Source organism: Vicia villosa, unplaced genomic scaffold, assembly GCF_029867415.1.
Source record: "Vicia villosa cultivar HV-30 ecotype Madison, WI unplaced genomic scaffold, Vvil1.0 ctg.000163F_1_1, whole genome shotgun sequence".
Taxonomy (NCBI): domain Eukaryota; kingdom Viridiplantae; phylum Streptophyta; class Magnoliopsida; order Fabales; family Fabaceae; genus Vicia; species Vicia villosa.
The window spans coordinates 1,081,453-1,106,406 of record NW_026705046.1 but is presented as its reverse complement, the minus strand read 5'-3'; the positions used below and the strand labels follow the sequence as shown (position 1 = coordinate 1,106,406).

Below are 24,954 nucleotides of genomic sequence, written 5' to 3'. Positions count from 1 at the left end.
TGTATTGGGCGATATAGGATACGTATAAATACTACTCAAACTAAAAGAATGATATACTGTATATTGTCGATGATAGCGTATACGTTACACATAATTTGAACGTGGAAGAAATTGATATGCAACATGACAAGATGATGCACTCAAATTAATTAACTACACTTTTGATTAATTAGAAATATGTATACAAATAGATGGTTCCATATATGAAATGACATTGCGTTTAATGAAGTATTATGACTACTATAAGGAATACAGAATATTTGCATTTTAGGGGGCAAAAGGATAGATGAACGATTGAATTATATTACTAAACTAAAGTAGTTTGCTGTTAAATCTTGGAACTTATCTCTTGGAATTTGTCAATAATTTATAATGGACTCTCTGCTATATCAAGTTTACCCAAAGTATGTAGTTACTAGCAGAAAAAGTTACATTACCAAAAAATTTCAAATATCCAAATATGTGTATAAGTGGATTTGGAATCACTCTAAAAATGACTTCTTTTTTTCTATTGCCTTTGCTTACACTTTTACAAAATGTAAGTTTAATGAATTTTCAATTTGGTAACAGTATCTACCGTGGTAAAAAATATATGATTATGTGGTTTTCTTTATTCTTAAATTTCAAGACACTTTCATTTTAGTTAAAGATAAGAAAAAGTATAACATGCATTGGCAATGTAAAATTAGTTTACACTGTCAACCAATCTCCATCATGTATCCCGTCAATTCAGACTGTAAATTTTAAGTTAATGGTATGATATGGCTGAATAATTTATTCCTATTGTGCATAACCATTACACTCTTTCAGCAGCACGAAAAAAAATATCAGAGCGTATCGCACGCTCGAAATGCAACAGAGTCGTCAGTGAACTTTATTTATTCCCAAATGAAAGGGAAAATATCGATTAAATCCACAAAGAACGAAGGATAAGATGGTCGTCAACCAAGAGCGGGTTCTGGGAGTCGGTTATGCAAGAGGAAGGTATTAGCACCTTTCACATCTGTTGTACTCAACGGGACCCATTTAGTTAGTTTTGTGACCGAATATTAGCGTGATGTTTATTTGCGATTTTTTAATTATTATGCGAGAAAAGAAAGAAAAAAAGAAAATATTTTTTGGGTTTTTTATTATTGTGTCTGACATGACTTTGGGTGTCGCTCCTACATATCTCCAGGTGCGATGGAGAACTCAAGACTACATAGTTCTCGGTAGCAAATGTTTGTGGGTTGATTCATTTTAGCGAAAAAGTCTCAAGTCGTATTCAAACGGAAAACATTGATGTCCAAAACATAGATAACTCAACATTTGCATCACTTCAAGAATGGATAACAGAATCTGGATCGACACAGATTCTTGCCATTATCACACTGTAGAAAACATTTGATTTTCACAAGTGGAAGCATTGTTTGCATCGCCGCGGAATGGGCATAGCGTCTTTCGTTTATGAATAAATTTTGAAGTCTCGTGAGGGCAGAAAAGATAGCTTGATGAGTTGAGATTGATTTTACATGGAGACAAGTATTCGGACAGTGAGCTCTACAATAGTATCCCAATATTCAGGAAGGGAAGAGGTATATACCCTAAGCACGTTCTTTTTCATCCAACAAGTTATGAAAGTTGAGAGACGAACTAAGGTTCGTTTATTTAATGTGTTTTATCAGGAAGACAAATACTCAAACAGTGAACTCTACAACAATATTTCAGTATTCGAGAAGGGAAGAGGTCTATACCCAAAACACCTTCTTTTTCATCCAAAAAATTATGAAAGTTGTGAGACGAACCAAGGTTCTTTTATTCAATGTGTTTTATCAAGAAGACAAATACCAAAATAGTAAGCTTTACAATAGTATTCAAGTATTCGAGAAGAGAAGAAGTCTACACCCTAAGCATCATTTTTTTCATTCTAATTTATTAGGAAAATAATTTTGAAAAGAGGTTTGTAACCAATTTGACGTTACCCAAAAATATAGATTAATTATTTAATTAATTTAGCGTGAATATGTGAGTCCTTATGAAATATTTGATGTTTTGATGATGATATTTGTTGTTTTGATGATGATATGTGATGTTTTGATGATTTTTGGTGATGCATAGGTGTTATGAGGATTATTAAGTAAATAAGAGTATTTTAGATAATTATATTTAATCATTTAGAATTATTATTTAAATAAATAGAGTTATTTTGGTGTTAGAGATGTTAAGAGCGAGATAGTCAATTCAAGGGGTTAAGTGAGAGTAAAATGTGAAAAGAAGGAAGAGAGGTATTCATTCGATCATGAAAGTTGGGAGGAGAGTGAAAGAGAGAAGAGTTAGGGCATTGGAGAACTCTGAAGGCCTTATAGAACACGAGGAGGAATCAGAAGATAACAATCTACGGTAAGGGGAGTTTATCTTGATTATTATATTTGGCCTAAGTGTTAGATAATTGTAGAATTGGTTTTGAGGTTTTTGGTTTATGATGAATAGATGATGAATGAGATGGGTATTGATGAATTAGAAGTATTGATTTGCAATAAAATGATGCCCATAGTGTAAAATACATTGGATTATTGTTATATGATGGAAACTGGTAATTAGATGATGTTATATGACTCATAGTGTGCAGGAAATCACAAAGCTTTGGGTTTGTTTTGTAGAGAAGTCGCAACAGGATTTCTTTGATCGCGCATATTTGTCAAGCGAATCGACCCAGTCGTCGGGTGAATCGACTCACCAGGACGTGCCGGGCGAGTGAGTAGGCGAGTGGAGGTAGAGGCTACTGAAATGGTTCGCCCGTATGTTAGCCTGGCGAGTCTCAGGAGAATGCGAGTTCGTTGGGTGAAAGAAGGACTCATTGGGCGAGAGGCTTGAGGAAAATTGGATGTTAGTAACTGACTTGATTCGTCGGGTGAATGAGGAGGCCCGCCAGACGAATGGTGCCTGAACCAATATTTTTGGAAATGCTATAACTTTAGTATCTAGACTCCATTTGACGTGTCGTTTGAAGCATAGAGAATATGATAAATTAATCTATACACTGGTGGAATGAAATAAGTTGTAGGATATAGTTTCCTAGTTCTTGCCGTATGATGAGATGGAGATGCCTTGTGATAAATAATAGTAATTATGTTATCTATTATGAAATTGAATCAGCTGTGTCTTATCGTTACTTGACTTGTGTTTTATGATGTTTTGATGTTGTTGTGATGCTATGTGTATTTATGAAGCATGTGATGAGGTATGATTAATATGATGAATGATGATGCATTTTGACTAGCACTTGTCGTACTATTATCTGTTGTTGCGCATAATGCATTCATAGCATTTGTCAGATAAGTAGTCCAGTGAAGTTTTGCAGGATGTTGATCCAATGGCGTTTGTAGGACGACTTGGTCCAGTAATGGCCTTAATCCCATAGTGTGGATTGAGTGCAAATTGTGACAAATCCGGTTCCAAGCGGGAATCGATCGTATTGGTGGGGATATTTTGAGGATAACGATGACTAAGTCATCAGTGATGTTTTGGTACCACATGCATGAGTCTATTGGTGTTGCATCTCATTATTTGTGGCATTGAATAATATTTTAATTAAGTGATGTGATTCCTGAGTTTTGGTGTTTTGATGTGAAGAACTAATGATTCTTGATTTATGTTATGGAGATAGTAGATGATGTTGTGTTGATGTTGTTCCTATGCTATGACTACTATATCTATTACTTATGATTTTATAATGATTGCGATTTACTCACCCTTTCTGCTTAGAAATGTTGCCTCGAAACGTGGGTAACTTGCAGGTGATAAAGATTAGTGCGGAAAGGTTAAGAGGTAGCTTCGGAGTGCGCTTATTTAGTTTCCATTGAGTCCACAGGGTATTGCTCTGATATGTAACATCGGGGTTGGGATCATTTAATTGTAAAACTTGAGTACTTTTGTTATTTTGAGGATTTTGTATCTTTTATAAATTGTGTTTTATACCATGATGTTATAACACATGAAGTATGATGAACCTATTGATGTTGAGCTACCTTTCATGGTATTGGTTATTTTATGACGAAGTTTGTAAGAATCATTTATTTTGTTGTGAAGTCAAAGTAATTTGCTTAATAATGCTTAAAATGCTATTTATGTTTAAATGTTTTTGCAATCCGTGTTACGGAGCAGGATTGGTTGTTATACGGAGTCTTATGAAGATGTGACGCCCTTGCGTTTTGTTTGTTTTATTTTTCGTAAAAATACTTGCGAAAATATATGTGGGTTAGAAGGGTGTTACAACATGCACCCGAGATTTATATGAGATTGGCCTAACGATTTGGTCTACTCCTAAATCCGAGAGTTTTTTCTTGAGAATTCCACTAAAATATAGATATTAGCTTTTCACAGGCTATGTCCAAGATCCTTATTACGGCCACATTGTAGATTTTACACTGGCTATAAAACACATAGAGATTAAGCACCATAATAGATAAATAGAATGATAGAAATGAGATGGAAAGAAAGAATATAGAAGAGAAGAAGATAAATAAATACATCATAAATAAATAAAGTGATGGAAATTAAAGAGATAAAGGAAAAAGAACACGCACCAGATATTTATATGAGTTTTTCTCAACCATTTAGTCCACTCCTAAATTCGAAAGTTTTCCCTGGAGAGTTCCACTTCAAAAGACATATTAGCTTTTCACAGGTTATGTCCACGATCCTTATTAAGACCACATAGTAGATTTTACACTGGCTATAAAACACATAGAGATTAAGCACCAATAGGTAAATATAATGATAGAAATTAGATGGAAAGAAAGAATGTAGAATAGAAGAAGAGAAAGAAATACAACGTAAATAAAATATAACAATGAAAAATAAAGAGATAAGGGAAATAGAAGATGCATCAGAGATTGATTTGAATTCGACCTAACTACTCGCCCTACTCCTGACTCGGAGAGTTTCCTCTTGAGAGCTCCACTAAAAAATAGATATTAGCTCTTCACAAGTTATGCCCATGATCCTTATTACAACAAATTAATATATGTTACACTGACTAATATCCAAACCAAAAAATAGCTTTATACCATATGAGCTTAGAACATAATACAAGTTTTACCTGGCTAATCTCAAGAACTAAACAAGAGCTTTTCATAGATGATCATTTTAATAATAAACCTATTTGTAAAGAGTAAAATAACTCTAATAAACCTATTTTTAAAGAATAAGCCCTCATATTAAAATTACCCATGTATATTTAAAGAGCTTAGTATATATTTGGCAACAAGCAAAAATTAACCATCAATAAAACATATTAAAAGTTTTAAAGCTCCTTAAGTAGTATCATTTTAAATAGGCTACATAGTAGAGTCTTTGGATAGTTAAAAGATAATTAAAACAAAGGCTTTTAAAAAGCTCATAACATCTTCAAAGGTTCCACAAATCAACAAAAGAACCAATCCAACATTTTGAACAAAACATTTTGAATCATCAAAGCAAAAGAGGTTCTAAATAAACAACAAATTTACTAATAATCATCATCTTCGAGGCATGAGTTGGAAATAAAAGTAATACCATTATCAACAATTCACCTATATTATAAAATAAAAGTTAGAATATAAAAATTTAACTTGACAAATTTAATAAAATTAGTACGAATAATACCTTCATCATGAGACTCCATTTCAGTGATTAAAATATAATTTTTATTTTTCACATTAGAATTCAAATTACCTATCAATATATTAAAATATAGTCAATGATAATCTTAAAATATATAAAACTATGAATATATAAGTTAACAAATAACATACTTTGGCAGGTCAACTTAAAAAATAAAAACAAGAAAGGTCTTATTAGTATTCTCAGCACTTCATAACCAACTTGTTGCACATATCAAAGCTTCTAAAGTAGTCCAACAAAGTCAATTTCAATGAGGGCTTACAATATTCCCACTTGTACTAAATGTGGATTCAGAAGCTACAGTAGAAACAAGAATCGACAATGAATCCCTTATAATTTCTTGAAGTGTTGGATATTTAATTCCATTCAACTTCCACCATAATAAAATATCAAAATTTGGTCTTCTTGGTAAAACTTCCTCATCCAAATAAACTTCCAACTCCATTTTGACATATGAAATTATACCTCTTTTTTTTCTTATGACATACCAATCGTAGTCTTTCAAACCATCATTGTCAACATTGCCAACATTAGCATCCCACATTTGAGATTCACTTTTGGAATCATTGGTCATTTTCAATTGATAATCATAAAGCAAGTCCTAACACAACTGTCTGATTGACTTAACTTGATCATCCACATCATTTCCATAGAAGATTCCATAATAATATTAAAGAAAATTAGTCTTATATCTAGAATCCAAAACAGTGTCAACCCCAATTATTTCATGAATCACACTCCAATAAATTTCAAAATTTACCAACATGTTTTTTGCCATTCTTTTGACCAATTCATTAGAGGATTCAATCCATTCAAATAATGCAACTTTAATATGACAAATCTTAGGAAAGTATTCATGGTTGTTGGATAGTTAGTGCCAAAAACACTTTAGTGATAGAATTAAATAGTTTCAATTTTCCACAAATCTCTTTTGCAAATTTCCATTGTAAACTTGTTGGCAAACAAGTGTGTTGAGTTACATAGATTCCTAATATATTAAATACATCTTCATACAGAAAAGGAACATTAAGCATCTTGTAGGTAGAATTCCATCTAGTCGGACAATCTAAAACTAAATTCTTGGTGCATGGTATTTTTAATTGTTAGGATGTCTTCTCAGACCTTTCCATCCTTTTAAGTGTTGTAGTCAAAATTGCAACACTATCTCGAATTCTCTATATCTCATCCTTCATAACTTCTAACACTTATTTTACTATCGAATTTAGTATATGTAGACAACAACGCATATGAAGTAAGGCCTCATCTCTTAACAATGTCTCCGATTTCAACTTAGCCTTAATTTTTTTCAATCATTGAATCATTTGTGCTACAATTGTCTAAAGTGATAGTAGACAATTTTGTATCAATGTCTCAATCCATCAAACATTCAACCAATGCGCCACATAGTTTTTCACTTGTATGAGGTGTAGGAACATAAATAAATCTAACATAGTAAGGTTCACAAAACTAGTATAAATATTATGCAATCAAACTAGTATATGTAATATGCAAAAGCTTATTTTTCATAGCACATTGCATATGTCCATGTAAATGCGACATTTCATCATTTGATGATCCACAAAGAAAATTTGAGCAATAATTACATTTAGCCTTTTCTTTTTCACCAACTTTGACCTTTTTAAAATGATCCTATATACAATACTTTTAAGTTTGGATGGACGATTTTTAGTTGTTTAACCATTAACTTCCATATTATCATTTGGTGTGGGAAGAGAAACATCAATTGATAGGTTACCACTAATATTGAAAGTTGGTTGATGTGTACTTTCTTGTGAAATAGGTGTACAATTGTGTTTTAAAGGTACCATCATTTTTTCAAGCCTATTTATCTTGTTGAGTTGTACATAAGAACAAACCTAAAATCAATAATGCAATTTATGATAGGTGCACTACAATAAATAATAATTTTTACGACAATCTTTCACCTCAGACAAAAAATAACTCATGGGTAAACCATAGGCGGGCCACATTTTATTTTACTCTTAAAAAAATACTACTTATTCCCTCTGTTGAACTGAAACCTGAGGTAAAAATATTTTGATCAACCCCCTCTTCGAATCCCAACAACTGCATTTTAGCATATATTAAAATTTTAAATTTTGTATGACCTATTACCTCAATTATTTTGCAATCGAGGGGAAAAGTAGGTTTTGATAAACCCTCTGTTCAAATCTCAGCAATTGCATTTTAGAAAAAAATTTAAAACTTTTTTTATGACTTAGGTTTTGATAAACCCCTAAACTCCCCTATAAATTTCAACAATTGCATTTTAAAAAATTTTAATTATTTTTAATTATTTTTTGAAGACCTATTACCTCGGCTATTTTGGAAACCGAGTGGAAAAGTGGTGTCATTTAATTTTTTAGCGCCTTTTTTTAAGACTTAGATTTTGATAAACCCCTAAAACCCCCTTATAAATTTCAACAATTACATTTTAACAAATTTTAATTATTTTAAATTATTTTTTAAGACCTATTACCTCGCTTATTTTGGAAACCGAGTGGAAAAGTAGCGCCACTTAATTTATTAGCGCCTTTTAATTAAGTAATGAATCATTGTCATTCATTTATAAGGTAAAATTAGTCAAGATATTTCCAACTCATCAATACACATAAAAAATTAGTGATCCATGTGAAACACTCGCCAACCAATCATAACGTTAGTGCCACAACGATCCATCTTTGATGCAAAGTCCTAATATGTAAACTCACTACTAAGAAAAACCCCTTACACAACAGTTGGAAAAGGGGTACCATCACGCGTGTCATACCGTTGTTAAGTAAGGTGTGGTTGTAAGTTCATTGTTTCCACCACGGTCTGGAAACTGTTATTGTATGGCAAGGCACGCGCCACATATCACAACAATTATTCTTATAAACTGTCGTGATATATACACATAGGTACTGGGTTCGAAACCCAACAACAGAAAATAATTTAAAACATAAAATACTTTTGATCACGGTTACAATATGTAGATTGCTTATTATATAATATGTAGATTTCTTATTTTTCAAAACACCTCACTAAAGAAGTACAAGCATTCAAACTGATGAAAAAGTCTATAATTTGAAAATTAACTATTCTTGAAAATTAACTATAATTTGATTAATATAAGTTGGTTTTCAAATACAACTTAATTTGCAGATTATAAGTATCTATGTCAATTTAAATGAATGTATTTTAAGTGAGCATTAGTGAAACAAACAATCTACATAGAATATAATAAACTCAACTTAATCTTATTTCGTTGAGAACATTAATCAACAACAAAAGCAACATACAAAAGCATTTATCAACAAAACAACATCATACAACAGAACCAAATATTATAAAATGTTTTCATGACACACAATTTATTGAAACTAATCATACGTGGAACAGGAATCAATTATGAGCTTCGTATAGGTTGTGAACCTAGGAAAAAGAAATATAAGGAGTAAGAAGTTTACACAACAACTTCATAATTCTTATATTTCTTCTCATAGTTTCTTAAACTATATGAAGTTTGTTGCTTCTGTTTCTTCATTTACTTTTCTTGTGACTTAACAATGTATTGTTCTTGTTTTGAGTCCTACAAACATTATGAAATTTATCAAGATGTGAAACTGCAAACTTAATTTTTCAACAACAGATACATACAACAAAATAAAAACACCAACAACTTACATCATCAATGGATATACATGAAGTCGTGGAACTGTAACAAAGTATAAAGTTCATATTATTTGTGAAGCTATGAAGAAGAAGTACAACGTGAATGAAGTTTTCAACATAGCTTCATACTTCTTGTACTTTATTCCTATTAAGGTCGTGAAGACGAATAAAAAAAAAAGAGAACATTCAACAAGATGCAACAAAAGAGATAATCAGAAACTATCTAACAAGAAGATGGAAGAAGAATAATACCTTATGTATGAAGAACAAGAATCACGGCTAATGACGACGAAGAAGAAGAGAAAAAATTGGTGCTAGAATTTACATGCAAAGGATACGACACTATTGGGAAAAAGTGAGAGTTAATTCACTTATATATGGGTATACTATTTCACAACGGTTAAAATCATCAACCGTAGTGATATCCGATTTATTATTTATTTATTTATTTAAAAATAAATAAAAAAGAAAATGTGCATCTTGATGTTAAAGGAATAAAATATTTGAGGGTTAAACCTTCCACCGTTATTATATGATAACTTTTTTAATTAAAAAATAAAAAATTGTTAGCGCCTCAGTTTAGACATGTCACCACAGTGTATTGATGAACCGTGTTGACTTTGGCATTGTCGTATGCGCGTTTTATAGTAGTGACTCAACGTAATAAAAACAATGATAATGAAAGTAGTTGCATGAAGTACAACACCATTCTCTAGGATGAACTCAAGAGAAGGAAAATGTTTCAAGGTGTGTTCTTTAATGTATTCTATTATCTTGTAATTGCTTGTTAAAAATGTTCAATGTTAGTTATGAAAGCATGTATGTAACTTAGTAATGTTAGTTGTTATTGTTGTGTCAAGTAAAATGTTTAATGTTATTGTTGTTGTTGTTATTGAGATTTAATTTCTAAAAATTCTATTGATTTTGTTGTTGGTGTTGTTGAGACTTAATGTTAAACAATTTTTTTTTGTTGAGATTTAATATTTAAAAATTCTATTGGTTTTGTTTTTATTGTTGTTGTCGTCGTTGATTAATTATAAGGAAGAAGATTTAGAATTTGTCAACAAATTTGATGTTTTGTAAATTGAAAAGAAGAAAAAAGGTTTAAATAAAAAATAAAAAAAATTGTATATTTCTCCTCGAGTATTATTAAAAACCCAGGTAAAAAGTGGCACTTTTTTTAGTTTTGAAAATCCAAAAAATGCAGTTGCTGGTGATCGAACTCATGATTAGTACCACTTTATCCCTCGGTGGAAGTCCACCTAAGAGAAAAAATGACAGACTTTTCATGAAGCCATTTGTTACCTCGCTTTTGAAACCGCGAGGTAAAACCCCTATCTAAATTGAGGTTAAATGTGTTTTTTATAGTAGTGGTAAAAATAACAAACAATTTGACACTTTTTAATATTGATTAAGTTTAAATCTAACAATAGTGGATGACTAAGCACAACACAAGAATTAATTTAAAAGCTAAATTACACAAAATTCAACATCTAAAAGTCAAATAATAAAGCTTTTCTTCATATTGCCAGATATTGAAACCTTTTAGATCGGGTATTATCAATACATTTTCTACCATTGCCTTGTTATTATACTCTTGCCCTAAGATGAATTTAGAACAACAATAGCACATAAAAAGGAGGTAAGAAAAAAATGGAACATTTCCTAGCTCCCATGATGACACTTTCTACCATTTCCAGACTATTATACTGTTGCTTTAAAATGCATTAACAATAATAATATAATAGAACATCAAAGAACAATAAAGCATAAAAAAAGTCGAATTAAAGAAAAAATAGACTATTTACCTACCAAACACTACTTCGAAAGGTAAAAATCTTAAACAAACTCCATCATATAGTTTTATCTTGGCAGTTGCTTAGGGATCATATCCCTACCATAGATAACTTGCTTAAGAGAGAAATCCAGTTGACCTTGGGGACTCTTACCTATTCTTTTTGTTCTTTATTTGTTGATTTGTCCTCTCATATTTTCGTGACTTGCGAGGTTGTGCCATTTGTTTGGTATAAAATTTTTAGATGGTTGGGTTGCTGTTCTGTTTTGCATAGGGACGTCGTGACCCTTTTCTAGTTGTTTTTTTCCTTGAGTGGTGGGCATAGGACTAGAGGGGAGTTGTTGATGATTTGGAATGTTGTGGTCTGGTCCATTTGAAAATCTCGAAATGGCATCATTTTCTCTAGTTCTGAATTGAGAACAAAAGATGTGGAAGATATGAGTATTTTCTTGACTTGAAAATGATTTCTTGGTAGGAATTCGGGGAACTCTTGTACCTTCTCTTCTTGTCTAGAGAACCCTTTCTTGTATCTGAGTTAATAGTGGGGTGAGTGGCTTCGGCCTCCCTCTGGGTGTGTTCTTGATGGTTTCTATGGTTTTTGTTTTTGCACGTGTCCTTGGTTGGAGAGATCTAGCTTTGTCTAGATTCTGGGTTAATGTTTTTTCTCCGGTGGCTTTCTCCTAACTTGGTGGGTGGTTAGACTTGTACTTGAGGTTTTACTTTTCAGCCTTGTGTCGGCTTTGTTGTTTTATTAGTTTTTACTTTTTCAGTACCCCTTTTGTCGGTCTATATATACTTTTGGCCGTTAGTCCCTCACTTTTTTATATATTTTATTTGCTTTTCAAAAAAAAAAACTATCCCAGATAGCACTGTCACTCTCATACTAAAATATTGACCCTATAAGAGAAATGCAAGATATAAACTTGATTAGCAGAGTTTAGCAGCTACTTCAATTTCAAACATGAATTAATCAAATGGTGAATATCTTACATAATTCTTTATATCATCAAAGCATGTCAATCTATACATATCATCTTACATTATTACAAAATATAATTGAAGCCTATGATATAATTTCAATGAAACCCTTAGAAGATTGTTGAAAATTGTAAGCTCTCAAAGTCCACTGCAGGTATTAGCAACTCCCGCCCCCCGCCTGCATAAATAAGAATTGGGGTTTTTCCCGCACAGACACCGACACCTAATAAAAACAATTTTTCCGGTTAATTTTACGGTAAGGACGGGCAAATATGGCCGACTCTGGATTTCAATAGAATGCTAGCTTTTATTTAGAAAGCAAGATAACATTAAAAGGGAGAACTAAGGGTTCTCCAACCCAATTACAAAAGAGAAACGGGAATCCCACGCCAAGGAAAAATTACTAACCAATTACATTACAAGAGATAGTACAACGGTTTCTTACAAAACTCATAAAAAGAATAATTGGGATGAGTAATTTTCCCGCAATACAACCATCTCCAAACCAACATCTTTATATTCCAAACGGTGTTGTTAACATTCCAAGCCTCTTTGCGAAAACAAGCACCATTTCTAACCAACCATAAGCACCAAGTTGTAGCAAACCAAACTATATCCAATTTTCTATCCAACACCAATTTACTATGAAAGAAAAAGTGTCAATCCATAAAATTTGATAAACACTCTTTTTCAAAAAAAAGCCCCTTTACCCACCCAAAAAGCTATTTCACTCCAAATATTTTTAACCACCAAACAACCAAAAAAGAAATGACCTCATGTCTCCACACTATTACCACAAAAATTACACCTTAATTCTTCCAAAGGAAAGACATACCTCAAAGGAATAATTAGTTTTTATTTTAATAAAATTTAAAAGTATAAATTTTGTTTTGCGTCTATTTTTCCTACTTAAGTTTAATATTGGGGTAAAGTGAAAATTCATAAGAAATATATATTTTGTCGTAGTGTTATTAAATGAATAACTAATATAATGGGAATTAGAGCTTATCTCCAATTTTTTTCTCTCATGCCCTTTCTCATGTGCAATTATGAACCATTAATAGGTTAATCTAAGGGTTGATAACGAAGAGAGAAAAAATATACAGAGGAAAATATATTTCAGTTTTAATTTTCTTTTTAATTTTTATTTACTATATAACTTAAATTGAGAAAATAAAAGACAAGAGGAAGGCATCCCATCTCATCCCATATAATTTGCTGTGTATGACGTTTTTTTTTAATAGTCTTTATCAAATATTTTTATTTTATATTTTTATTTGATTATAATGAAATTATTTTTACACATATTAAATCAATCAATTAAATTAATTTTTATATTTAATAAAAATGAAAATAATAATTATTTATTATAACATCATAGGAAAATTATGTAAGTAAAAAATATTTAAATTTAATATTTTATAATATTGTCAACATAAAAAAAAATTATAATACATCAATTATAATGTAATATACTTCATTATATAAACGTTATTTTTTTTTAAAATGATTCCCTAAAAATAGGGTTTAAGGTGTACAATTTATATATGAGAAAATTATCTATCAATGATTTAATTAGCTAATTTTAAATTGTTTCTATTTATTAAATAAAAATAAGAATAATTTTAATATATTATAAAATTATACTTAGAAAACGTATTTGTGGCTGACAAATTAATGTCTTTTTTTTTTTCATATTGTCAACATAAAAATGAAAAAAAATCAATATATCGACTACTATTTTTTCAAAACTTAAATCTTTAAAGCTATTTAATTTAAAAATGAGTCATTTAGAAACCGTTGAAACATATAACTTATACATTGAATTTTTTTATTTATCATAAATCATAACTAATTAGTTAATTATATGATTTAATTGGCAAATAAAACTTCTCCTCTCCTCTAAACTTTTCTCTCTTTTCATTCTTCCATCGTAGGGGTGGTTTAAACCGTTTTTTTATTTAAATAAGTGGTTATTCATATAGATTTGCTTTTTCTTTTGTGTGTTTTTAAGTTTTCATCGTCTTGTGCAATGTTTGTTGGTTTTCCCGTCTTAGTACGGTATTTGTTGGTTCAGATTGACACATTTACTTCAAAACATTGCAGATCTGAGGAATACTTGGGCGCCAAATGTTGCAGATTCATAAGTATGAATATTCTGATGACATTTATTTTGTCATATTTGTACGCACTTTCATGTTGTCGTTGTATGCTATTAACCTATGTGCTGCAAGATTGATTGGAGATTCACCTATTTCAATTTTTAGCAATCTTGAATTTATAATGATATGTATTTTTCAATTTGAATGAATATCTTTTTAGTGAAAAAAAAACTACTTAGTTAATTTATCATTATATATTTTCTAATTAAAAACAATAATAGTTATAATATATAAAAATACACACGGAGCAAATGTTGTAACTAAAGAATTAATTACAATAATTAGTTTTTAATCACATAACATTATAATAATTAATTTTCTCTATCTTCTTTAAATGATATTTTTCCTCTTTGTTGTCAACCATTAGATTAATTAGATTAATTTAATAGTTCATAATTGCACATGAGAGAGAGAAAATTGAAGAGGATCCAATTCCAATATGGGATATAATGGGATTGAATTAGAATTACAGGTGGAAATAGGTCAGGCCGATAACAGGGGCCTACAGGCTAGCCAATATAGGCTCACGCCAGGCCACACGTTTTTTTAAATAGAGAAGACCTATGCTTTTTTATAAGCCTATATAGTTAAAAAGGCTAGTCCTCAGGCCCTAAACAAAGCATTTTAAGCCTATAAGGCCAACCTATTTAAATAAATATGAATAATTTTTTAATATCATTATGTTATGTTTTATACTTTAAATTAAAATACATCAATAAAATTTGATTATCTTGAACACCTTGTGAAAATAAGATGAAAAATGTGATGAACATTGTTTTAATAAGTTCTCTTAAACAAATAGTCTCACAGAATTAATGTTAATATGTAAGTTAAAATAAGCCAATGCAAACAAATTTTTAGTCTCTTACTTTTTTAGTTAGTTAGTCTATTTAAACATTATTTCAAATGCTTATTTACATATGTCTAAAATAAATAGGCTTTTATATATGTAGGCTAACAGGCCAATCAGACTTTCGAAAAGGCTAGACTCAGACCTAAAAATAAGCTTACGACAGGCTACAGGCCAGACTTAGGCTTCCGTTTTTTTGATAGGCCAGGCCCAGGCTTGGAAAAGCCTAGCTCGGCCCAGCCTATTTCCACCCCTAATTAGAATATACTAGTAATTAAGAAGAAGAATGTGAAAACATCAAATTCAAATATTGATCATGAAATGAACTTATTTATTTATTTTTCATGAAAGGAACTTATTTATTTATCTTAATGGCATTAGCTAGCCTTATTCTTTACTTAATAACTCAGGCACCATGTAATTGGTGTTTTTGAAAGCCAAGGACAATATTTATAAATGGCTTTTCTCTTCAAATTATAGGGACAGAGAAGCTTGCACCATCTTGTAAACAGCATCCCAGCCATTTTGAGTAGGATGAATATCGTCCCAAAAGAATGAAAGCTCCGGATTATCACATAAACTATACTTCTTTTGTCCTCTCTCATCTACACTTCCGCACCGATAAATTGAACTCTCTGGAACACAACACGGTCGCAACACATTCCCCACGGTTGAGTTTTTCTGCATTGTTTCAATTACGGAGAGAAAAGATTTGTAGAGGTCTAGTGTCACAAAAACTGATTCATTTTCTTTGTTCAGATCTTGCACAGCTTGGAGTAACACTTCGTTGTGCTTCATGACGAGCAAGTTAATAACGGCATGGCACTTATCATATGTTTTAGTTATTACCGGCAAACACCCAACAGGCTCTAATAATCCAATTGCTATTTTATTTATTCCGACGCTATGGATGCGTTTAAGATTTATTGACAACTGTTTTATGAGTGAAGCGCCGAATACTAATATTTCCTGCAACATATATATAATAGAATTTATCATTTATAATACATACAATTAAAAAATAGTTAGTGATCATCAGTAAGTAAAATCATTTACCTTGATGTTTATCCCATCTTTAAACAAATATGGAAAATAGTCGTTACCAGCAAAACTGACAAGGGCAACTGAGGAATCAATGTCGGATTTAGTATATATCTTTTGTTTGATTAACTCTTCAAATGTGTCGATTTGGGTAGTCATGTTCGGTCCTTTAAGAAATGTATTAAAAACACCAGTTCCTCCGTAGGCAAAGTTTATACCGAATTGAAGATCAGATGAATTTCTCAATGAATATGGTGCAGGAGATTTTATATTCAGAGTGGAAGCTGTTTGTATATTTCAAAGTAAAATAAATGCGTGTTTGTTAGAACATCAACCAATATATATGAGTAAAGAGATATTATAATAAAAGACAAAGAACACGATCAATATTTGTTAATGCATAAGTGAGTATGAGAGACTTACCAATATAATCGGTGAGAACACGACCATCGGAGAATCTTCCAGATGGTTGACGAGGAAATGTGATTCCATAGGGAGGTTTATAAGATGGCGAGTTTAAAAAGTTTCCTGTGTCAGCATAGGAGTCTCCAAATACAAACAATTTTCTATAGTGGTAGTCATTCACATTGTGTACCCCATATGACGTCTTCTTAGTTCCTTCTACAAATTCATCATTAAAGTTTGCATTAATTGAATTGACATTGTGTTCCCCATATTTAACTCATTTTAGTAATGTTTAGGTGTATTAATATTAACTCAGATCAAAATGTAGCAAATAATAGTACCTGTGGTTATTGATATCGTGAAAAGGAGAATAAGCAAAGAGAGAAGTGTGATGATTGGTGAAGTTTGCTTTGCCATTGATGAAAAATAATAAGTATAGTACATGTATTGGTGGCGATATAGGATACGTATAAATACTACTCAAACTAAAAGAATCATATACTGTATATATCTAAATGATAGCGTATACGTTACACTTAATTGAGCGTGTAAGAAATCGATATGCAACATGACAAGATGATGAACTCAAATTAATTAACTACACTTTTGATTAATTAGAAATATGTATATAAATAGATGGTTCCATATATGAAATAACAATGCGTCTAATGGAGTATTATGACTACTGTAAGAAATACAGAATATTTGCGGGGCGAACAGTTAGATGAACGATTGGATATATTACTAAATTAAAGTAATTTGTAGTTAAATATAGGGAACTTTTTGGTCCCTCTAAATATTGTTGATTTTGTTTTTAGTTCCATTTTCTTTAAAGAATTGTCCTATTAAAATTTTTCATCCACAATTTTGGTCCCTGTTGCTAGGGGTGTTCGCGGTGCGGTTTAGGCGGTTTTGACTTAAAAAATCATCTGAACCGCAATTGAAAAAAAATGCGGTTCGGTTTGGTTCGGTTTATTTTTAGAAATAAAATCGAACCAAACCAATGTGGTTTGGATTGGTTCGGTTGGTTCGGTTTTTTACAAAAATTTATTGAACTATACATACACATATAGACGATAACATAACTTTGTATTTATTCATTTATGCGTTATCAATTAACAACGAAATTCATCATATTTGGATAACAACTTTCTATTTAATATATAAAAATAAGATTAGATAAAAGTGGAACATAAAATAGTAGCATAAAACGATATCAAAAACATTATAATGTATTGAGGTTGAGATAATTGCATAGTTAAGGGAGAAAACGAAACACGTGTAAAGTAAAGAACATTTGCATGATCTCATCTTGACCAATAGTGTACAGCTTCTAATATATACAAAGTACAAAAAGGGCAAAAGGGTAACTTATTGCTAACAACCTAACTGAATAAGGTAACTAACTATATTAGTTATCTTGATACCTCCCCACAAGTTGGAGTGTGTATCGTACAAAGTCCTAACTTGGACAAAAAAGAATTGAATAGAGGAGAATGCAGAGGTTTGGTAAAAACATATGCTAGTTGGGATGCAGTAGGAACCAATAGAAGATGAATGAGTTTGGGTTATAGTTTTTCTCTGATAACGTGGCAGTCTAACTCTATGTGTTTGTTGCGCTTCTGAAACGTAGGATCATGCGCCAAATATATAGCAGATTTGCTATCACAATATACTGAGGCAGGAGCAGAAAATTAAATGCGAAAATCAGAAAACAGATATGTCAACCATTGGATTTCACAGGTCAGAGATGCAATGCTTCAGTAGAGGAGCGAGACACTGTGTTTTGCTTCTTTGAGCGCCACGAGATCAAGGATTTACCAAGTAGAATGCAGAATCCGGTGACAGATCTTCTAGTATCGGGACAATGGGCCCAGTCAGAATCTGCAAAACCATTAAGTGTCAAGGAACTGTTTCTAGAAAGAAAAATACCATGCGCATGAGCACCCTTCAGGTATCTCAGAATGCGAATAGCAGCTTGGTAATGTGGAATCAAAGGGTTGGCCACGAATTGACTGAGGTGTTGAACTACAAAACACACATTAGGGCGGGTGTGAGTGTTGCACCCCAAAATTTGCCCTCTTTATTTGAGCTATAAATTATCAAAGACGTTTATTTCGCCGTTCGAAGAGGGAAGAAAATTAAAGAGTTTTCATGGTTTTAAGGAAATGTGACGTAAAAATTGGTTTATACGGTGATAATGCGAAGAAATTCATAAGTCTTAGATGGAGTGTGTTATGAGCTTGGTTCCCCAAGGCCGTGACTGTTTCGACGTTCCCTACAACTTTCGTGTTTGGCTCAGAAACCAATTTTGTGAGGAATGTGGTCGAATTTGCAAATTACTGGAGAGTTCGCAGTGAAAAATGGTGCTGAATGTAGGTTTTCGGGCCTTAGAAAATTAGTATCTCATGATCTGCTTGTCAGATTCGCTCGAAAATTTAACTAGAGCTCCGTGCCATTATTCTCAAGATTTCATATGTTCGGGCCATCGACCAATTATGCACCGAAAATGCCCAGCATTTTGGAGAGCGTCATGTTTTTCAGTGAAAAGTGTGTTTTCGGGTATGTCGCGACAAGTTTGAAAATTCATAACTTCTTCGATTTTTATCGTATGAAGTCCATTCCAACGGCATTTTCTCGGAAATTTCGTTAGCTTCGATTCTTCGTCACACATGCTTGTTCATATTTCAAACCGAAGATGGGGTTTTATCGAGTTTCTTGAGCGGTACTCACAAAAATTATGCACAGTCGCGCCAGATGAATCGACGTTTCTCGTCATTTAAACGCGCGTAATTTCTTTATTGCTTATCGTATTGAGACGATTCTCGCGGCTATGAGTCACAAATTTAGTCATCTTCGAGTTGACGTTGGTCCCATTTTTGAACTTCGCGCCGAGTCACATTTCCTCGAAAACGAGCAAAAAAGAGATAATTAAGGGCGTTTTGGACATTTCACCACTCACACTATATAAGTCATTTTCCCTCATTTTCTCTCTTAACTTAAAATCTCCCAAAAAGATCAAAAACACTTTCTCTCAATTCTCTTGAATCAAAACCACCAAATTACTCAAAAATCTCCAACAATCTTCATCAAGTCTCATGAACACATCAAGATCAAGACAAGGATGAAGATCTTATTCCCTCATTGATCATCAATTGAAGTTCAAAGACCTCTCTCTCCACACTCTTGCGCGCCTTACTCCCTCCCTAGATCCCTCAGATTCGCGTTCGTGTTCGTGTCGTGTTCGCGTCGTGTTCGTGTTCATCCGATCTTGATCTCTTCATTTGATTCTTGGTAATTCACTTCAATTCTTGTTTGATGTTAGTATTTGTTGCTTGTTAATGTGAATTAATATGCTACTTGAATATAAAAATTGATTGTTGATGATATTGATGTTAATTGATGGATAATAATTGAATGGAGGATGATTTAATGCTTACTTGATTCAATTTACAAAAATAGTGATGGTGTATGTTGATGATATGTTGAGTTTGTTCATGAATTTAAAATTGGCACATAACATGTTTGTTAAAATGAGTGTGAGAGTTGATTTTTGACTATAATTGATGAAAGATTGAAAGGCATTGTTGTGGTTGTTAATTGTTGACATTTTCTTATGGTTTAGTGTTGATTTTATGAGTTTCTAATGTCATTTCAATGATGTGAATAGTGCTGGAAGTTTATGTGATTTTATTAATGTTTTTGACATTCTAATGTGAATGAGAATCATGTTGTTAAAAATAGCAATGCTGAAAGTTTATTTGCACTATGTTAATGTGTTTTTTGTGCACTTGAGTTGATTTTGTTGAGGGAAAATGCTTGGCAATGCTTGATATTGATTTGTTAATGATTCTATTTGTTGAGATGTTGCATAAAAAAGTGTTGGTTGATGCTTAAGTTATACACTTGTTTTGATGTATGTTGAGAGTGTTATAGAAATTTTGTTTTGGTTGAAACTTGTTTGGCACTTCAATGTTATGTTGATGTTTGATTTACCACATGAAAATGTTTCTAAACTTGGTTTGATTTTGATTACATTTGCGTTGCTATTACCACTTTAAAACTATGTTCCATATCCAAATTTCACTTACAAGTACATGTTATCTTTTGCCAACTTATATGAAACTTTGTATTGAGTTTAGTAATGATTTTAAGGCCTTTTTTAGGGACTGGTTTTTTATCAATAAAATGCAGCAAGTTTGATACTCTAATTGCTACTTGAAACCATGTTTTCGTGTCATATTTCTACTTGTAAACATGTGCTATCTTTGTGCTATTGTGGTGATACTTTCTCTTGAGTTTATATGTGTTTTAGGAGCATTTTTTTATGGGACTGTTTTAGCAGCACAATTATGCAGAATTTTCACTTGTTCCCTTTACACTACACTTCCATCTTCACAACTCATGAAATTTGACATTTAATTGTTTTCTTTTGACATAGAACTTGTTGATTTTGGTTGTGACTTGTTTCTAAGTGTTGAATTGGTGTTTCCTTGTGCTACTAGTTGTTATTGAGGTGCTGCACTTTTCTGTTTTGCCTATTTGTTGCGTTTGGCTCGGTTTTGCTACTTACGTGCGTCGTGTCGGCTTTGTTTCCTTTTGTCATATCTATTGATTCACTTAGAGTTTTTGAGCATGTGAATAATATTTTCCATATGAATTAATGTTTTTGGAGTTGTTTGTACAGTTTATTTTCGGTTTCGGCCGACTTTTTTTACCGTTTTTGCTACTGTCCCGTTTCGGAAGTCGTGCCTTCGGGCCGATTTAATAAATTCCGACTGCATTTTTGAGTTCCTTGACACGTTTTTAGCTTACCATGAAATTTTTGTTTAATTCCGACAAGTTTAGTTTTTATCGTTTTTACCCGATTTTACCGTTTCGGTGTACCTTTTGACTTGTAAATACTTGCTTTGGTTTCCATAATACTTGTGTACATATTTGACTAACATTTGAGTGCTATTTCTGGTTGTTATCTTACTTTCGCTCGATTTATGTTTAAAAAGTGTGTTAATGTCAAATTTCTCATTCCGTTATCCTTTTTCGGTGTAAAGCACCAACGCAATTCCGATTGCGATGTTTGTTATCTCTAACTTGTGTGCTAGTGTGCATGGCTTTTGGATAGTCACCGATCGACGCTTATTACTTGAGTGTTCCGCTTTATTTGCGGGATACAATTTCATTCACTCGTGTCGTGTTCTCATCTTGGAGACACATTTCTCTTACTTTATATCTGCTTGCTTGGTTTGCTTGTTCCTCTTACAGGTGTATTGTGATTATGCTAGTTGCATACGTCGATGCGTGATTTATTTTCACGACGTCGACCCTTGTTTGCTTATATGGCTAATCGGTGTGCTGACTATTTGCTATTGCTTTGCTAGCTCGCTTGCGGGATCTCTGGTTTTCTTTCTTATTCTGCTGCAGTTTACGGATCATAATCTGTTTGGTATTTATCCCGTTTCATTTTATCTTTTCTCGTACTTTACCGCGTTTTTGCATCATCCAATAACATAAGAAGTAGGATTTAGGAATTCATCTGGCCAAGCCCTCGAAAGAGGCTTTGTTTTTGTTGGTGTGTTTATATTTATGCTTTGCGGCAGGGAGTCACGGTGTAATAAGACCTTTAAAGGCACTCTGTTAAGTCCTCATGGAAGGCATGCGGAAAGGGTTAGCAATCAACCCCGCCCAGTCTCATTGAGTCCGTTCAGTAAGCGCACGTTACGCGTTGCTTGCTTCTGAACTAGCACAAGATCCTGTTATCGAGTATGTCAGGTAAAGGGTTCATGGAGTCGAACCCCCGCATTTCCTATAGCTCACGTTGACCGACGTTGATGCTCGGTGTACGCATGCACCGTTTTCCTTTTAGATCTGTGACGACTTTGTTGCTGAGAGGGATTCGCTCCTCTTGTGTATGGCCCGATCGCTTTGTGCGAGGTCTAATGCTTGGTTGACTTGGGTGATCCGTTCCCCTTGGCTATGGCGGGACCGCTTTTCTACTACTTGGCCTGCGCCAGTAGGTTGTTTGCTTTACGAGCGAGACTCGTTTGTGTGATATTCTTGTTTGCATTCGCTTCTCCCCATAGGTTGCTAGCGTAGCTTAGACTTGTACCCTTTGTATGATAACATAGGTAGCAAGCTTTCTCCCCTTAGTTTAGGTTTTCCTCATGCATTCTTTAAAACACAAACCACAATATTTGATTTTCTTTTCTTAAGAGCTTGTTATTTCCGCTCCATTCCTAAGCATAAGACTCCAAAGGTCGAGCAGCGGAGTGCGAATGTAACTCGTTCACCTAAAAAACACAAAACAAACAAAAATTAGTTAGCCGAGCTACAGTAGCTCTGATTCTGCAAAACAGATACGTAGGCAGCAGGGTAGGGCCCGTGCGAGCACAATTCTTTCTTTTCCCTACATTTTGCATGCATTTTAGTCCAGGTTAGTGCAGTTTGCTTACACACCCATAGTTTTAGACACAGGCGTGGATATGTTGAAAGAGTATTGTGGTGTACTTTTCGCTATTATCGTATCCACAGGGATTATTGCGATATCACCGCCGTTCTATAGCCTATTTTGTCTTGAGTTAATGTTACTTTAAATTTGGGTTTGCAAAAGATCATTCAATTCTTTTAGTAGCAAAGAGTAAATTAATGAAAGTTCTAAGTTAAAGAAAATGTATCAAGATTCGATTTCATCGACCTAAATTTGTATGTTTCCTTATAAATAGATGCTTATGAACTTGCTAACGATCAATATAATTACGTATCGACACCTATATCGTCCGTGTCCGCAACGATATAGTTAGATTTACCGTATTGTTTAACCGACGATTTCTCCACCGTTTAAACAATACAAATAACGTTTTAAGAACCGATACTTAGTAAACGTCAAACTCTAAATCCATGTCTGCAACTTATAGTTTGAAAGATGATTAGTTAGGTCTAGATACAAACATTGATGTCTCAAACACTTATACCAAAGAAAAAGCTTTAATAAACAAACTAAACCATCTATATTGATCATCACTTGTTCATACACATATATTCACAAGAAAAACCTACAAAAGGCTAGGAAGATTACATCTTATCTTGATACAAAAGAGATTTAGCTATCCATGAAAATGGTAGCTTGCTCAAGAAGTAAAGGATGAAGATCAACAAGCATCAAAGGCGATTAATCGACGATCAAAGCTTCCAATCTTCGATTCTTTGTTTGCTACAGTGCACAAGTGTTCTTTAGCTCTCAAGATCAACCAACCAACACAAAATATCTGAAAACCCCTTTATATAGCATTTCTGAATTCTGTCCAGGGCGCGTCGCGCCCTCCAGCGCGCTTCGCGCCAATACACTTAAAACTATAAACCGCCCATGCGCGCGACGCGCGCAACTCTCTGCTTGGAAGCTCCAAAATATCTTGCCCAGGGCGCGACGCGCCCACATCCCAGCGCGACGCGCGCATACTTCTGCCAGGCACTCTCTTGCAAAGCTCAAAACAAGCTCCAAACTTCCCCAAAATTGGCTAAAACCTACAAAAATCATAACTAAAACACATATTAACATAAAATGAAAGCTTAATATTATAAACTATAAATAATTATCTAAAACTTCAGGGAATTGTACGAATATCCGATAAAAACGGTCGAAAGGTGCCATTAATTAAACTAAATATAAACACAATTTGGCACCTAACAACTCTCCCCAACTTAAACTCTTGTTTGTCCTCAAACAACACAATGATAAATTACCGGGAACACAAAATATCACAAATGAAACAACAAGGTAGAAACAAGAACAATTGAATGGTTCAAATTCCAAAAGTACACAAAGATCACAAAGACCAGTTTTCATCAAAGTACCATGATAACAATGCTAATCCTATATACAAATTCTATGTCAGAAATTCCACAAAGCAAAAGAAGTTCAAGAATGAATCACACCTACGTATTTCTCTACTGAGAGAACAAAAATGGAGGATCCTAACACTCACCAGACAATGACGCAAACATACCGAATTAATTATAAACTCATCTAAGCATAAGATATATAAAAAGTATATAAGCATGAATCACTAAGGACTTTCGGGTTGTAGCTTGGCTTGGTTAACAAGGAAGTGTCTCATATCTCACGGCCATTGAAACAAAAGGGGTCAATTCCTAAGAGAGCATTCAAATCATGATTATATCCACACATCCTTATCAACCGATCACACAATTTTATTGCTCAAGAGTTCATCTTTTTATTTTAAAAGAACTAGCTATATACAAAGCTCTTCTCTTTTCCTTTTTCTTTTTCTCTTTTTTTTTTTTCTTTTTCTTTTTCTCTCTTGAGCAATTATTTATTTTCTTCTACACACCAATACAACCAAGATCAAAATTTTATTCTCCCCAACTTGAATATTACCACCACATAATCA

The 24,954-nt window shown here is 32.8% G+C and overlaps 1 protein-coding gene across 1 annotated transcript; it reads right to left on the bottom strand.

Moving 5' to 3' along the window:
- Positions 1–15,390: 15,390 nt before the first annotated feature.
- LOC131624826 (GDSL esterase/lipase At5g03610-like) lies at positions 15,391–16,977 on the bottom strand. Its single transcript, XM_058895741.1, has 4 exons — positions 16,891–16,977; positions 16,568–16,765; positions 16,160–16,428; positions 15,391–16,072 (listed from the first exon to the last, which is right to left on the bottom strand). The coding sequence occupies exons 1-4, from the start codon at positions 16,964–16,966 to the stop codon at positions 15,578–15,580; spliced, it is 1,038 nt and encodes a 345-aa protein (XP_058751724.1). The 5' UTR covers positions 16,967–16,977; the 3' UTR covers positions 15,391–15,577.
- Between the last annotated feature and the right edge of the window lie 7,977 nt (positions 16,978–24,954).

Coding starts and splice junctions, on each gene's coding strand:
- LOC131624826 (XM_058895741.1), bottom strand. CDS start 16,966: ATGGCAAAGCAAACTTCACCAATCATCACACTTCTCTCTTTGCTTATT. Junction 16,429..16,567: donor TGTTCTCACCGATTATATTG/GTAAGTCTCTCA, acceptor ATATACAAACAG/CTTCCACTCTGAATATAAAA. Junction 16,073..16,159: donor AAGATGGGATAAACATCAAG/GTAAATGATTTT, acceptor TATATGTTGCAG/GAAATATTAGTATTCGGCGC.